The 15,093-nt window shown below is 61.2% G+C and overlaps 2 protein-coding genes across 6 annotated transcripts; both read right to left on the reverse strand.

Annotated features, from left to right (window-relative positions):
• Positions 1–41: 41 nt before the first annotated feature.
• On the reverse strand, positions 42–5,819 carry LOC121346822 (cytosolic purine 5'-nucleotidase-like). 4 transcript variants are annotated; one of them, XM_041424948.1, is made up of 18 exons: positions 5,010–5,243; positions 4,527–4,600; positions 4,335–4,452; positions 4,164–4,259; positions 3,987–4,078; positions 3,845–3,902; positions 3,636–3,729; positions 3,473–3,526; positions 3,297–3,380; positions 3,122–3,163; positions 2,527–2,634; positions 2,315–2,381; positions 2,058–2,228; positions 1,830–1,881; positions 1,679–1,739; positions 1,380–1,556; positions 1,168–1,266; positions 42–1,068 (listed from the first exon to the last, which is right to left on the reverse strand). In XM_041424948.1, exons 1-18 carry the CDS (start codon positions 5,096–5,098, stop codon positions 1,021–1,023), a joined length of 1,584 nt encoding a protein of 527 aa, XP_041280882.1. In that variant the 5' UTR covers positions 5,099–5,243; the 3' UTR covers positions 42–1,020. The 4 variants fall into 4 exon arrangements, with proteins under 4 accessions (XP_041280882.1, XP_041280880.1, XP_041280881.1 ...); XM_041424946.1 differs by lacking the exon at positions 4,527–4,600 and having other exon boundaries at positions 5,010–5,819; XM_041424947.1 differs by lacking the exons at positions 2,527–2,634; positions 4,527–4,600 and having other exon boundaries at positions 5,010–5,819.
• Positions 5,820–5,969: 150 nt separating this feature from the next.
• SLC20A1 (solute carrier family 20 member 1) lies at positions 5,970–14,273 on the reverse strand. 2 transcript variants are annotated; one of them, XM_041424944.1, is made up of 11 exons: positions 14,100–14,273; positions 13,489–13,955; positions 13,264–13,404; positions 13,079–13,164; positions 11,792–11,888; positions 10,157–10,276; positions 8,415–8,663; positions 7,785–8,334; positions 7,352–7,537; positions 7,036–7,120; positions 5,970–6,625 (listed from the first exon to the last, which is right to left on the reverse strand). In XM_041424944.1, the coding sequence occupies exons 2-11, from the start codon at positions 13,802–13,804 to the stop codon at positions 6,464–6,466; spliced, it is 1,992 nt and encodes a 663-aa protein (XP_041280878.1). In that variant the 5' UTR covers positions 13,805–13,955; positions 14,100–14,273; the 3' UTR covers positions 5,970–6,463. The 2 variants fall into 2 exon arrangements, with proteins under 2 accessions (XP_041280878.1, XP_041280879.1); XM_041424945.1 differs by lacking the exon at positions 14,100–14,273 and having other exon boundaries at positions 13,489–14,093.
• Positions 14,274–15,093: the final 820 nt, after the last annotated feature.

A 15,093-nucleotide genomic window follows, 5' to 3' on the forward strand; every position in this document is an offset into this window, starting at 1 on the left:
GGATACTGGGGACAGACAAAGGAGATACAGAGACTCCATCACCAGAAGGCATGAAAAAGCACTTTATTATTAGAAATCCATAATTCTTATAGAAACAATGGTGGACCTAAGACCTGATTGGCCTTTAGGAATCTTCTCGTACCTACTAGTCAAGAAGGGACAACTCCTTCTTGTAAACATCTTTGACAGAGATTGCCTGCCAAGGGCAGAGATTGAGATGATCATTGTTTTAATTCTTTCTCTGAGCTTTCTCATAGCTTCTCACAGCTTCCCAGGAGAATCCTAGGAGGGCTATGTCTCTCTGTGCTCAGAGGATATGTGATTACCACAGAGCTGGGGATAACTTGGAGCTCCACTTTCTCCCTAGCAGCTTGTGCTTGCCCCAGCTGCTGGACAAGGATTTGGGGACTGCCCTTTCCCCCAGCTCCCAGGTGCAGGGACAAAGCAGTTTTCCTTTAAAACCAATTTTATGTCTCTGCGGTGCCAGGAGTTTTGTGTCTCTTTTATAAATAGAAAAGGGTAGAAAGAAAAAAAAGAGGAACAGCAGGTGCAGGGGGTTCCACTGGAGCAGGTGTCACCTGCAGAGCCCCACCCCATCCACCCAGCATTGCAGTGCTCATGGCCAGGCCCAGAGGCTAAAGGGACAGGGGCTTTTAGCTGCTGGGACCCCAGCTGCTGCAGTGGGGCTGCCAGGGATGCTGCAGCAGTGGCACTGCCTCTTCACCCTGCTGCTGCATGCCCCCAGGCTGGCACTGAGCTGGTGGGAGAGCGATGAGCTAAAGGGGCACCAGGCAGATCTGAATTAAAGGGGCAGGAGCTGGCAGACTTGGGGGGAGCCTCTCCTGGCTCAGGGCAGAGTCAGGAGAAGGTCCCAGCTGCCCAGGGACAGGCGTGACAGGGACCATGAGTCAGGGCCACCAGCCATCCTGTGGCCACCAGAGGTGGTAGCTGGCCATGAGTGCAAGCGGTCCAGGGCCACTGAATCCTCCCGTGGGCAGCACGGCAGCACTTGGGGCGTGCTCAGGCTTCTCCATCATCTTCCTCCTCCCCACTTGAGTCCTGAGGGACCTGAGGCAGTGCAGAAAGGGCTCAGCGGGCACAGGACCCCAAGGGCATCAGCGTGTCAGGATGCCCATGTCCTTCTGCCCCTCTGCTCCTGCCACCCACCTGGTGGGGGTCACCATGCTGGGCCAGCCAGGGAGGAAGGGCAGTGGCCACGTCCCCTGAGTCCCGGCGAGAGTGCTCCACCGTTGACTCATGGGCCATCTGCAGGGGTGGACAAGGCTCCCAGAGAGAGGCTGGCACCAGCCCCGTGCCCCTCAGGCAAGGAGGGAAACTGAGGCACAGTGGGTGACCAGCAGGGCCTGGGGGTTGCGTACCAGGACAGGAGGTGCCCGGAAGAGGTAGCTGAAGGGGTAATAGAGGAAGTTGATGAAGGAGGCAGCGTAGAGGTCTGCGTAGCGCATCAGCTGGTTGGCAAAGAGTGTCTGACGTGAGCCACAGCGGAACAGGCTGCCCATCTTCCCGTAGCACATGTCCATCTCGTGTGTGACTTTCTGTGGGTGCAGCAGCACAGTCAGGGCACACAGCAGCTCCTCGGGGGCTTTCCACAGAGGAAGCTGTGGCACGGGGGGTGAGCTGAGCTGTGTGCCAGCAGGCACAGCACCCTGGGTGTCACCTGGATCCGACGCTTGATGGAGCTGATGTCTGGGCGCTCGCTACTGCCACTGTCCAAGTGCCTGGAACGGAACAGACCCAGCTAAGGGCTCACCTGGAGGGCTCCCCACAGGTGCTCCCACCCTGCTGGTCTCCCACCCCAACCAACTCACTGGTACAGCTCGGCCAGGAAGAGATCCAGGCTCCGCAGCTCCTCAAACAGCTCTGCAAGGGCGACAGGGCCAGCTCAGTGTGGGAGCATCTCCCACTGCCCAGCACGACCCACAAAGCGGGTCAGGGCATGGCCCACTGAGGCAGTTCTGCCATCAAGGGGTGTAGGAGGCTCCAGGCCACCTCCCCTTGCACGGTAAAGTCTGTGTCCCCAACCCAGCACTGCTCACCGCTCTTCTCTGTCCAGACCTGCAGCTCACGGGCCAGCTCGGGCACCACCAGGAAGGTGCGCCAGCCCTGCCGCTTCTTGGACTTGAGGATGTCCCCAAAGATGTGGTCCCCCATGTAGAGGATGTCTTTGCCCTTCACACCCAGCAGGTCACACACCACATCTGAGGAGCCTGTGACAGCCGGGGGTCGAGGTGTGGGGGGTGGGCACGTCCCCCCTGCTGCCCACAGAGGCCAGCCAGCCCAGCTGGGCGCTTACCACCGGAGTACACAGCACAGTGCTGGAGGGGGCCCGTGTACGTCCCGATGCGCAGCTTCCCCGTGTCCTGCAGGACAAGAGGACCCCAGGACGGGGGTTACCTGGTGTCCAGTCAGCCATGAACCCACCTCTCTGTGCCCACAGGAGCCTCCTCCGTGCCTAAACAGTGCCCACCACCCCAACCAGCCCTGCAGCAGGGGAGAGGTGCCCACCGTGTCCACTTGGCGCAGGACGGTGCCCTCAGCAAAGAAGAGGGGCTTGCGGGTGTCCACCACAATCAGGTCGAAATAGGATCTCCAGGGGCGCCGTGGGACGTCAGCCTGAGGGTGCCGGGGAGGGGGTCAGCAGGAGGAGGCTGATGGCACCCTGAGCCCCCCACCTGAGGCCGCAGCTCTCCCACAGAGAGCAGCAGGCACAGCTTTCCCTTGTGCTGGGGAAGGCTGTGAGGAGATCAGGGAAAAGAACGAGAAACAATTCTTTTCTTGGCTTGCTGCACCTGTTGTTGTGAACGTGTGGAATGTGTTATGGAGATGTGTTTACCAAGGGGTGGTTTCTTAACTGGCCAGTGGTGATGGTGTTTGGATTCAAACTGATCTGGAAAAAGCTGTATCGGACTGTCTGGGCTGTCTGGAAGGGCGATGGGTTTCCTAATAGTGTAGGAATAATACCTATACTATAATTCCTATAGTATAGTATAATAAAGTGATTGATCAGCCTTCTGGAATCCTGGAGCCAATGCTAATTATGACCCCGTTCAGGGGCCTGCTGCTGCGACACCCACCCAGCCCACACTGGGGACAGACTCACCTTGTCCTCATTGCTGAAGTCAAACAGGTAGGACATGATGGCCTGCAAGGACACATGGCATCACCACTGCTGCCCCCAGGGAAGGCAGACCCTGCTTGGGCTTCCACACAGCCCCTCTGCCCCCCGTGCAGGGCAGGCTGGACGTGGTGGTGGGGACAGGGACACCCCTACTCACGTCAGTGTAGGTGTAGTCACTGTTGGTGGCCAGGAACACCTTCCCCACCTCCTTCATGCGGCTCAGCAGCAGCGGCACACGGGGCTAGAGAGGGGCAAGTCAGTGGGGGGAGCACAGGGGGGGCCACAAGGGAGGGGAGCAGAGCGGGGAGGGGTCCCTGGGGTTGTACGACTCACATCCTTCACCACGTATTTCTCCAGGTTCTCCAGCGTCTTCTCCTTGAGGCAGCCCTGCAGGAGGAACGGGGTGGGGCTGGCCAAAACCTCCCAGGGCATGCGTGTGGGGAAAGGCCAGCACTGCCAGCACCCCCCAGCCCAGCCCCCTGCCCAGGGCACCCACAGAGAGGTGGACGTGGTCCATGGCCTCGCGCACGTCCTGGAACATGCTGCGGAAGGACATGAAGAGGTTCCCGTGCTTGTAGCCGGTGTCACAGCTGCAACAGGCAGGAGTGGAGGGGTGAAAGGGCTGCCCTGCTGAGGGAAGCTCCCCCCCAGGATTTACACCTGTCTGATCCAACAGAGAGCCCCCGCCCAGCACCTCGCTCTTACTTGACATATCTGGAGCAGTTGGTGAAGAAGTCCACGAGGCAGGCGTAGAGGTGGGCCTCTGTGAGGGAGGGGGCTGTGAGAGGGGGTGCAGGGCGGGACGGCACCCCAGGGTGGTGGGAGGGCAATGGGGGTTCTCACTCACCCGTGAGGTTGAAGAGGGTGTTGAGGATGTGGAAGCGTTTCATGTCATCCCGCTGGATGAACTTGTTGGGGTAATAGTGGAGGATTTCGGCTCTGGGGAGGGAGCATGGAGCTGCACTCCATCCTGAGGGACCTCCAAGTTCCCCCTGCCCCAGGGGTGGTGAATTCCCAGACTCACCCCTTGAGGAAGCGGAAGCCATGGGCACAGACCAGCAGGTTCCCGTGGGAATCCACCTTCAGCAGGTTCCCGTACAGGGCATCAAACACCAGCCCCCTGCACCACACAGCTGTCAGTGCCTGGGGGGCTCCCTTCCCCTTCCCTCCCGTCCCTGGGACCCCTCAAACTGACCGGGTGGGGAAGGTGGGGTCATATTTGTAGGCAAGGATCTCAGGAGGGTACCCAATGGCAACAAGGTGCTCCAGCAGCAGAGCAAAGGCCAGCTCCTCGTAGTCAGGGGACTTGTACACTGCAGGGGGAAAGGGGGATGTGGGCAGGGGCTGGGGGACCCCCACCCTGCCTTAGGGCCCCCCCAAAACGCACTGGCCAAGGTGTAGTCCATGTCAAAGCCAAAGCACTTGATCTTCTCCAGCGCCAGGCTCCGGTTGACGAAGATCCTGGGGGTGACCACGGGGGGAGTTATGGGGTGAGGAGAGGTTTAGGGCTGGGGGTGGCACAGAGGAAGAGACGGGGTCGTGTTTCCCCATCCCAGTCCCTGGTCAGCGCTCTGGAAGGGCTGTGTGCTCATCCCAGCCCAGGGCCCCCACAGCAAGTTACTGGAGCAGAAAAATGGGCTGTGGAGCTGGAAATGGAGCTGCAAGAGGGAGGGGGGACAGTAAACCCGTGTCTGGACCTGTCCCCCCCGGCATGTCCACATGGCACCCAGGACCTTGCCCCCTCCCGGTGCGACAAGGGTCCCCTCCCGTACCTGACCCCCGGGGCCTTCCTGGGGGTCCCGCTCCCCCGCCCCAGCCCCCAGCTCCTGCTGCCCCCACTGCTCGCCCGTCCCCGCGGTCCCCAGCCCACCGGTGCTGGCAGTCCCTCCGCAGGGCCCGGGGGTCGCCGTGCCCCGGGCCCCGGGCCGCCGCCGGGCCCCGCTGGCCCTCGCTGCCCATCGCCACCGCCTCCGGCCGCCGCCGGCCGCCGCCGCTTTAACGGGGCCCCGCGGAACCGCCCCCCGGCCCCGCCTCGGGCTGCACGGAGCCGGGGCACCCCGTGCCGGTGACCCCCGGACGGGACAGCCACCCCCGAACGGGACAGTCACCCCCGAACGGGGCAGCCACCCCCGAGCTCCCCCCGGGGCTCGGACACCTCCTCCCGCCCGTTCCCCGCACACGGGGAGCGCTCCCCGCGCCCCCCGAGCGGGGCTGGGGCTCCCGGTGCTGCCCCCGCCGCCCCGGGCTGCTGTTTGCCCAGCGGCCCCGCTGGCAGCGGGCAGCGCCCGGCGGCGAATCATTAACCGGGGTCAGGGACCGGGAGCGGCCCCGCCGGGCACCGCGGAGCCGCCCCGGGGAGAGCGGGAGGATGGAGCCCCCGGGGGACACAGCGACCCCCGCCCGCGGGGCTGCCCCCCGAGCACAAAAGCAGCGCTCGAAAGCGCGAGTGCGGCCCCGAGGGAGCGACCCCTCCCCGGTGCCCCCGCCGAGGCTCTTGCGACACCCCCGGGACGGTGACGCGGGGCCCCGGGCCGGCCTTGACCCGCGGCACACGGAGGGGCTGCGGAGGGCCGGATAAGGGCCGGGCACGCAGCCACAGCGCTCCCCACAGCGGGACGGGGCTGGCAGGAGCCGCCCCCAGGTGCGGGACCCCGATAACCCCAGCGCAGCGCTGTTTGCAGCCGCTCCCGTGATACACGGGGCACGTGGGGCTCTTATCTTTGTCCCCAGCTCCCTCCTGGGGCACAGGGACAAGGCAGGGAGGGCTGTGTGGCAGCGTTTGGGGCCCCCAGCGTATCCCAAATCCCCAGAACCACAGGCAGCGCTGGCGTACGAAGGAAATCTTTATTAAGTCCGAGGTAGCAGCAGTGACAGGGGGCCAGAGGGCAGCCCCCAGGGCCCCCGAGCAGGATGGTGTCCACAGCACTACGCAATGGAGGCGAAGCTGAACACTGCAGAGCCTGCGAGAGGGGCACCCCACGACTCCCCAGCCCTTTGTTCCAGGGCAGGCAAGGACCAACCTCCATCCTTCCCCCAAGAAATCACTGCCAGGGGATCGGTACAAGTGAGAAAGTGGCCCCCCAGTAACTGCTTATCTACAGCTACAGCAGATCAGGGGGGTCACCTGGGGGCACGTACAGCCCTGGCAGTGCACCCCCACAATGTTAGCGCCAAGACAGTTATATTTAAAAAAAAAAATATATATACTTCAGTGACAGCACTACGCGCAGATGGGCGCAGCCGCCACCCCACAGCAGGCAGCCTCGGTGGCTCCTCCAGGGAGGACAGCAGTGGGAAGCAGGAGCAGTGGGAGCCCTGGTGCCCTCACACCTTCAGGACAGCGAACTTGAAGACAGCCATGATGGCAGCGCTGATGAGGCCGGAGATGGGGACAGTGACAAACCACGCCATGAAGATGTTCCGGAAGAGGCGCCAGTCCACGGCCTTCCTGGAGCGCAGCCAGCCCACCGAGACCACCGAGCCCACCTGCACGAGGAGTCGGGGCATGGCTCAGCACCAGAGCACCCCCAGCCAGAGCCCTGGCTCCTGCTCCGGCCTGTGGGCACCTCACACAGCGCAGGGCAAGGAGCTGCCAGCCCAGAGGGGTGACAGGACCAGCATCCCGCAGCACTTGGGTTCCCATGGCCTCTTGGCAGAGCCTAGGGCACCATGAAAGGGGTTTTGTTCTCCCATCATCTCCCGAGTGCCCCAGGGACCCACCCCGAGGCTGGGCAGCCGCTGCCACCTCACATTGACATGCAGGCGGCGGAGCTGGGAGCTGACAGTGGCCGGTGGCCCAGAGCGGGGCCTCCCGCACAGCTCAGCCCTCTGGGCACCAAGATTTGGGAACGCTGCCCTCACACTGAGCCAAAGCCATGCCCTGCTAGCCCTCCTACCTTGCAGTGGGTTGTGCTGATTGGGAGGCCGACGTTGGAGGCAATGACCACCGTCAGCGCTGACGCCAGCTCAATGCTGAAGCCGCTGTAGGGACAGAGAGCAGATCAGAACAGGGGCACTGCACACCCCAAAACACCGTGGGCTCAGCTCAAGGCAGCACAGTTTGGCTCTCCAGCCCCCCGGATGAACCCCCCAGCCACACACACCCCAGCTCCACCAGCCACACCCCCAAGAGAGAACGGAGAGGGGCTCCTGGAGCAGAACGCGGCTCTCAGGCTGCTTGGAACCTCCCCTCTGCTCCATGGTAGCCCTTACCTGGATGGTGTGATGGGAGTCAGGTCCTTCCCCATGGTCTGGATGACTCTCCTTCCCCAGACCCACAAGCCAATGCAAATCCCTGCACCCCCATAGAGAAGCAGCCAGATGGGAGTTGCCACCTTGGTAGCCACATCGCCCGTCTGATAGACCAGGAAGAGTGCAACCAGGGGCCCAATGGCATTGCTGGAAGAGAAAGAGGATCTGGTCTAGAGGGCCAGAGGCTCTTGGCAAGACAGAATATCCCTGGAAGTGTTCAAGGCCAGGTTGGACGGCACGTGGAGCAACCCGGTCAAGAGGAACACGTCCATGGCAGGGGTTGGAACAAAGTATTTAAGGTCCCTTCCACCCCAAACTATTTTGTGATTCCGTGATTCTACGAGCACTACCCCCCAGCTAGCAGCCTCCCTGGCTCCCACTAAACCCCACTGACCTGACATCATTGCCACCGTGAGCGAAGGAGCCGAAACAGGCCGTGAGGATCTGCAAGAACTGGAAGAGCAGAGACACCTCAGGCTTGTCCTGCTCGTGCCACTCCTCCAGGGAGCCGCTGCTGCCCTTGCGTTCCGCGGTGCCCAGCTCCACTTGGGCTGTGTTCAGGTCCACGTCTGCAGCCGGGTGCGCGTCCGCCACCGCGTTGCAGTAGCTCGTGTAGCTGTCCATGCGGACCCTCTTCTTAGTGTCCACCACAGACCAGCTGAGCTTCTCCCCCTCCTCGGCGTCCCTGGCACGCAGGGAGTCCAGAGGCATGCCACAGATGGCCATGGTGTAGGAGGTATAGCTGTTATTGCGCCGCAGGGGCTTGTCCCCCGAGTCCCCCATGCAGTCCCCCATCTTGGCTAGGTGCAGCTTGTGCAGCAGCTCCTTGTAGAGGCCGGAGTCCTTGTGCACGGTGTGGTACTGGTACTGCCCCCCCGAGCCCAGCTGGTGGCCCACGGCCTGGCTCAGGGGGACCAGGTTGCCGTTGGGCAGCCGCACAGCTCCTGCCGGTGGGGACAGCAGGTGACAGGGTTAGCCTGGGCTGGGGGAGTCTTACCGGCCCGAATCACCCCCTGCTACTCACCACTGTCAATGCTCGTTTCCTTCAGGTCGAGGCTGGGAAGCCTCTCCTGCTCCGGGGCCTCCTCCAGCTCCCCCAGGTTGAAGGAGACCATCCTCTCCTCCCCGGCTGCCCGGGGGGACACGGCTGACCCTGCCTCAGCAGCGGGGCCCTTGGCATCCCCCAAGGGCATCTTGGCCTCCTCTTGCTCTTCCTTTGGGCAAACGTTCTTCTCCATCAAGGGGCTCTCAGAAGGACTTGATTTTATCTCTCCTGCAAAGAGGGGCAGCCCATCAAACCCCTTTCCACCAAGGCACCCAATGCCAGCAGCATGCCCACACCCCTTGCCACTCAGATTTATGGCAGCCAAATAAAATTTACAGCTCCTCCACATCCTGAACTTTGGAAACTGCTGGACAGTCACACCTTGTCCCGGGCACAACAGCCAAACCATCTAAGCCAGCTCATCCCCTATTTTTAGACACCCCCACCCACACGGGGTGTGGTGAACACCATTATGGGGCTTTTATGTCCGTAATGTCTAGTGCAGAGGTTCCTCTTTGGGCCATGTTTGTCCCGTCCCTGTGGGCAGTGGGATGCTCTGGACTCACTTCTGGAGAGGCTATGACCCCTGAAGCTGACACAGAGGCGCCCAGAAGAGCCCAGCTCCTCTACCAGCCCAGCAGCTCCAGCCTGGGCTCCTCTCCAGCTTCCACTGGTGGATGACAAACCCAAACAGGAGCTGGTCTCCATCCCAAAAAGGCAGCCTGGTTTCCTGTCCACCCTGGGCAGCCAAACCAGCAGCACCAAGCTGTGGAACCTGAGGCTGTTCCTCCGCCTCTAACAGTAAAAGCATGTTTTCTCCAGGTGAAAACATGAGGTCAGCTCCTTCAGACAACAACTAAAACCACCTTCTTGTCACAAACACGACCATTTCCCTGTCACTTTGTTTGCCTCAAGGGCTGGGTTGTGGCATCAACACTTCATCCTGGCATCCCAGCTGAACTGTCTCCCCCTGCATGCCCACCTCCTCCCAGGGATGCTGTGGGCAGGCAGGGAGCATGTCTGACAGGCACAAGAGCCCAGCTCACCTCAGCTCACAGGCAGGAATTAAGTTAAACAGCTGGAGGATTGTCAAGAGCAGCCATAAAGCTGTTAGTCACACCCCAATTACACCAGCACAGCAAGGACATCCCCTCATCACCAACTCCCAAGGCCCCAGCTTGCACACATCATTGATATTCTGGACCACATGCAGCTCCAAGCACTGCTCCAGAGGCAGAGCTCCAGGCTGATCCTTTGGATGCCTTTCAATAGAGTGTTTTGGGTGTTTTTGCTACAGGGCAAGGATTTCGTCAGCTTTAAACTTGTGATCTGCATCAGCCAGGCCAAGGATTGCTCAGCAGGTATGAGAAGATTAAAGGTTACAGCAGCCACGTTGCCTCTTCTCTTCTCCTCTATTAGAGCAGGACAAGCTGTCTGACACTGCCCACAGCTCCAGGAGAGATCACCCTGCAGATCAGTCAGCCCCAGACCCTGCCCAGCAGCACAGCAGCTGCTCCTGGGGGGGTTTGGGTGCCTGGCTGGGAGCAGGCAGAGCCCAGCGTGGCGAGTGCCCCGGTGACTCAGAGCAGGTTAATCCCCGAGCGAAGAGGAGGATTCTGTTAATAACAGCCCCGCAGCTAATGGGATCTCCCACTGGGAAGAGAAGTGGGTTAGCCAGAGCGAGCCCTTCCCCGAGGATGGCAGAGGGACGTGGTACTTACGGTCGATTTTCTTCTTCATTCTGGGACATACAAAGAACCAGACGACGAGAGCACAGACAACAGCACTCCCCGCCGAAATTAGGAGGATACCCCACAGAGGAAGTTTGTCAAAGCCCAGCACTAGGAAATAAAACAACGGATCTTTGAAAACCTCTGGGCAAAACCCTCCTCGATACATGACTTTGGTTTTCCCAGGCACAGGGACTCCATCACCTGCAGCAGCCCTGAGCTAATGCACCTGCCAGGGAGAAACACTGCTGGGAAGGCACCACTGACCATGCTGAGAGCCCAGCTATGCTCTCAGCCCCACAGGCCACATCCCCATCAGCAGCTGACCCTTCAGGCCCCTTCCCCCAGCCAAACCCTGTGCAGAGTGGTGCATGCTCCACACAGCTCCTGTCTCCTCATTTGCTGCAGTGTCAAAGGAAAAAGCACCTCCCAGTGTGGCTGCTGCAGCACCAGTGCTGCTTCCCTGCTCTGGAGAGGACACGGATGCCTGGGTTGCTCCCCCTTGAGCTCTCCAGCCCCTGCAGCTGCTGGGGAGGGCAGCTCTTCTGCTCCAGGAGTCAATGGGAATTTAGGCTTCACGGCATCTGAGGTGATACATGACCCACTTAGGAGCATTCTCACAGGCAGCCTGACTTTGAGCAGAGGACTGGCATCACACAGGGCCAGGCAGGGCATCAGGTGCTTGTGACTGTCCAAACCCTGCATTTGCTGCTGCAGGCAGTGCCTTGCTGCTCCTGAAGCAGCCCAGACACCTCATCCAGGCACAGGTCTGCCTGCAAACCCTGTGCTTAAGCAACCTAGAGCTCACTCAGCAGTTCAGGGCTCAGGATAAACACAGATCCACTTTGGACATGCCAAGTGCCCCTAGCAGCACCACTGCAGGCCTCTCTCCTCCTCTCCCCTATGCTGGGAAGGGGAAGCTGACACCCCTCCAAAAAATTTTCCAGCCACTGTTTACAGAGCAAACCCTGCCAGAGCCAGCACTGCCTGCCCGCATCCCACCTCCAGAGGCTCCTCCACAACAGGAAACCCACGCTCACACCAGAAAACAGCTCAGGCCGAGTCATCCCAGCAAACAACGGAGGTGACAGAGCCTCCGGCTCCACGGGCAAATCCACCATCCCTGCTGAGCCCTCTCTCAGCCCTGCCCCCTGCAACACAGCATCCTAGCTTGGCTTCTCCACCTGAAGCTCAGACTCTGCAGCACACGGGCCAGCTCTTCTGCACAAGAGTAACTGGGCTGTTTTTAGGGACAGGATGAACCAGGAGGCGCAGCCCCACTCCTGCTCCTAGCCCCACTGCACTGAAGAGCCTCTTGGGCAGCCAGCAGATACCTGAGTTTTAGCACAGGTAAGAGAAGGGGAGGGGAAGCCACGTTATTGGCCAATCCTGGGAAGTCTAAGGAGAAAGGCCTGGAGGAGTTTAGTTTGAGCAGGTCTCTTTGGATGGGCAACTACCTAGCCCAGACAGTGCAGGCTAGCCTGCCGCCTTCCGTAACCGGCACAGGCCAGCCGCCTTCTAGGAGATCTCAGCCCTGTAAAGCAAAAAAGGGGTAAATCGTGCATTTAATGGAGGCTTTAGAAAGCATCTCAAAATTCAGGTTGAAGCGTTCTGCTGTGCACTTACAGGGCGCCCCAGTGTACATGATGGAGAAGAGGTTGATGCCCACAGTGCAGGCGTAGAAGACGGGCAAAGCTCGCAGGCCGTTGGGAACAGGATCTGCCTGGAAAAACACACACCAGAGCTGCACAGAGGCTGACTGGGGGCTGTGCAGCAGCCACGGAGCAGCCCAGCAACAGATTCTTTCCAGAAGGGGTTTGTGGCCTCAGTCACCTGCAGATGACAGCTCCCAAAAGCCTTTAGGGAACAAGCCCCAGTCAGATGGCCCCGGCTGGGAGGGCAGGAGGCAGCAGAACTCCTGGATCCCTCCCACATGGAACCCCAGCCAAGGGTTCCAGCACTCCCAAGCCTGGAAGAACTCATCTCCATCTGCCTTCTGAACCCTTTCCCTGGCTCCCCAAAGTGCCACCTCCACTTACATTTTTCTTTCAACTCCCCAAGAACTTTCAAAGCTTTTACCCCTTCCCAGCTGACTTGAACAAAATAAAAAGTCCATTAGTCACAAAGGAGATTATTTGACCACATACCTGGCAGCAAGGCCCTCACCCCAGCAGCAGGGGCGTTTAATCCCCACTGCTGCCCAGCGATTGGGATTTGGCATCAGGACAGGCACACCAAGCCTTCCTGAATGCCAAGCAGCATTCAAGACGGAGTGTGACAGGGCCAGCCACGCTTTGGGAGGCTGGTTACACAAGGTTACTGTGACAATGCTGCCGCTGAGCTGTTTTAAGGGCTGCCAGCGATAAGATCTTAACATCTCTTCAATCACTAGAGGTAAAACTCAAAGGAATTTAACCTCAGATAGGCAGAAGAAAATGCTGGAGTTTCTCTGCATAGCTGGGGTCTCAGGAATGTGGTTTCCCCAGCCTCAGGAACAATTCTGTCCCTCCTAGCTGAGGAATGCCATGGCTTTGGATAACTACCTTCACCTGCAGCCTACTTCATGGAACAAAAAAAATCCTTACACCAGGATTTTGGAAAAGCCCAGCTGACAGCTCTGCTCTTATCAATTCTGAGCTGCTGCATTACTGGGAAACAGGCTGTTCCTGCTGAAGCCAGGCAAGACAACTCCCGTGTTTCAGAGGAGAGGTGATGCCCCAAAACCCTCCAAGCCCACTCTGTGGAGTGGCCACAGGCTCCATTTTCCCACATCTTCAGCTCCCAAAGGGCCCCCTGATGCCAACACTCCAGGATGTGCCAGGAGAAGCCCTGGTGACCATAAGCCAACCAACGAGTCCACTGAGAGCAGCCCAGAGCCCCAAAGCATCAAAAAACAGGGCAGACAGCCCTTACCTTACAGAGGATGAACCTCTGGACGAGGAAGAACAGGATAGCAGACATGATGCCCGACAGAAGGGGTGAGATGAACCAGGACAACACTAGAAAGCGGGAGGCACAATCAGCATCCTGCTGCTGGGAAAGGAAGCCCAGGGACACACGGGCTGCACGGCTGGGGTGGTCCTGCCAGCTGGACTTACCAATCTTCAGCAACTCAGACCACTTGACACCTTCTTGCCCTTGGGCCACCAGCGAGAAGCCAATGGTCGCTCCAACGATGCAGTGGGTGCCAGAAATGGGGAGCTTCAAGAATGAAGCCATCAGCTGCCACACAGCAGATCCTGGAGGAGAAGCAGCCTACTAAGAAAGCCATCACCAGAGCACCAGGGACACAGTGCCCCTGCTGTGACCTCCCTGCTCCTCACCGGACATGGCGCTGATCGAGCCTGCCATCAGCAGCTCCTGCGTGGAGTTGTACATCTCCACGTCGATCAGACCCTTGCGGATGGTCTCGCTGACCTTGGCTCCCAGCAGCACAGAGCCCACGGTCTCAAAGATGCTGGCCAGGATGCAGGCCTGCCGCAGGGTCACCACCCCCGAGCCCACGGCCGTGCCGAACGAGTTGGCCACGTCGTTTGCACCGACGGAGAAGGCCAGGACGAAGGCAATGATGAAACCCAGGACCAGCATCCAGAGGAAGTCAGCCATGGGGGCGGTGAGCACGGCGGGGGTCGGCTCCATGGCGGGGGCGGGGCGATGGGTTAATAAATTAGGTACAAAATTAAATAGAGGGGTCGCTATAGGGCTCGGGGGGACCGCGGCGTCCTAGGGGCCCGCGGGTGGCAGGGGCTGGGGGCCGGCTGCCGCGCCATGGTCCGCGCCGCTCTTCATCCTGCGGGAAGGACAGAGCTCACTCAGCAGGGCGAGCACCGGAACCGGCCCTTCCCGCCGCCGGTAACGGCCGCTCCCGCGCGCCACCGCCCCCTCCCGCCGCCATGCGTGTGCGCGCCCGCCCCTGCCCGTCACCGCCGCTCACCGCCGCGCCGGGCCGCGCTAACCGGGAAGCCCCAGGTACGGTGCGGTGCCGCCTCGCTGCCGCTCGGCCCCGCGGTGCCGGTGCCCTCCCGGCCCGTGCCCGGTGCCCGCCGCCCCGACTGACGCGGCCACAGCGCCCGGCGCCTTTAACGCCGCCCTCCGCCCCCACGTGACCGCAGCCCCGCCCCAAGCCGGCCCGGGCCCGCCCTCGCTGCCCATTGGTCCGCTCGCAGAGGGGAAGGGCGGGGCCGCGCCGCCATTGGGTAGCGCCGAGCACGGAGCCCGGGCCGGCCCCGCCCTCCCGCGCGGGCAGCGCGCCTGAGAACCACGTGCGCGCCCGGTGTGCGCCGGGCGGAGCGACGGCACCGGCGCCGGCACCAACACCAACACCCGTGCCCGTGCGGCATGGCCCGGCCCGGCACCGGTACCGGTATGGCATGGTACAGCACTGGCACCGGCACCGGCACCAACACCAACACCCACACCCGTATCCGTGCGGCATGGCCCGGCCCGGCACCGGTACCGGTATGGCATGGTACAGCACTGGCACCGGCACCGGTACCGGTACGGCATGGCCCGGCCCGGCACCGGTACTGGTATGGCATGGTACAGCACTGGCACCGGCACCGGTACCGGTATGGCATAGTACAGCACTGGCACCGGCACCCACTCCGCATGGCCCGGCCCGGCACCGCTACCGGTACCGGTACGGCATGGCCCGGCACCGGCACTCACTCCGCATGGCCCGGCCCGGCACCGCTACCGGCACCGGTACGGCATGGCTCGGCCCGGTCCGTCATCGGCACTGGCACAGCACTGGCACGAGAATGGCATGGCCCGGCCTGGCCCCTGCACAGCCCAGCCCGACATTGGGCTGACTCGACTCTGGCACGGCCCAGCACTGGTGTGGCACGTCGTGACACAGATGTGTGCTCTGCCCTGGCATTGTCTGGCTCAGCCCTGCACGGGTGTGGCCTTGGCTGGGCTCGGGCACA

This window comes from Onychostruthus taczanowskii, unplaced genomic scaffold (genome assembly GCF_017590055.1).
Source record: "Onychostruthus taczanowskii isolate IOZ18803 unplaced genomic scaffold, ASM1759005v1 scaffold84, whole genome shotgun sequence".
Classification (NCBI taxonomy): domain Eukaryota; kingdom Metazoa; phylum Chordata; class Aves; order Passeriformes; family Passeridae; genus Onychostruthus; species Onychostruthus taczanowskii.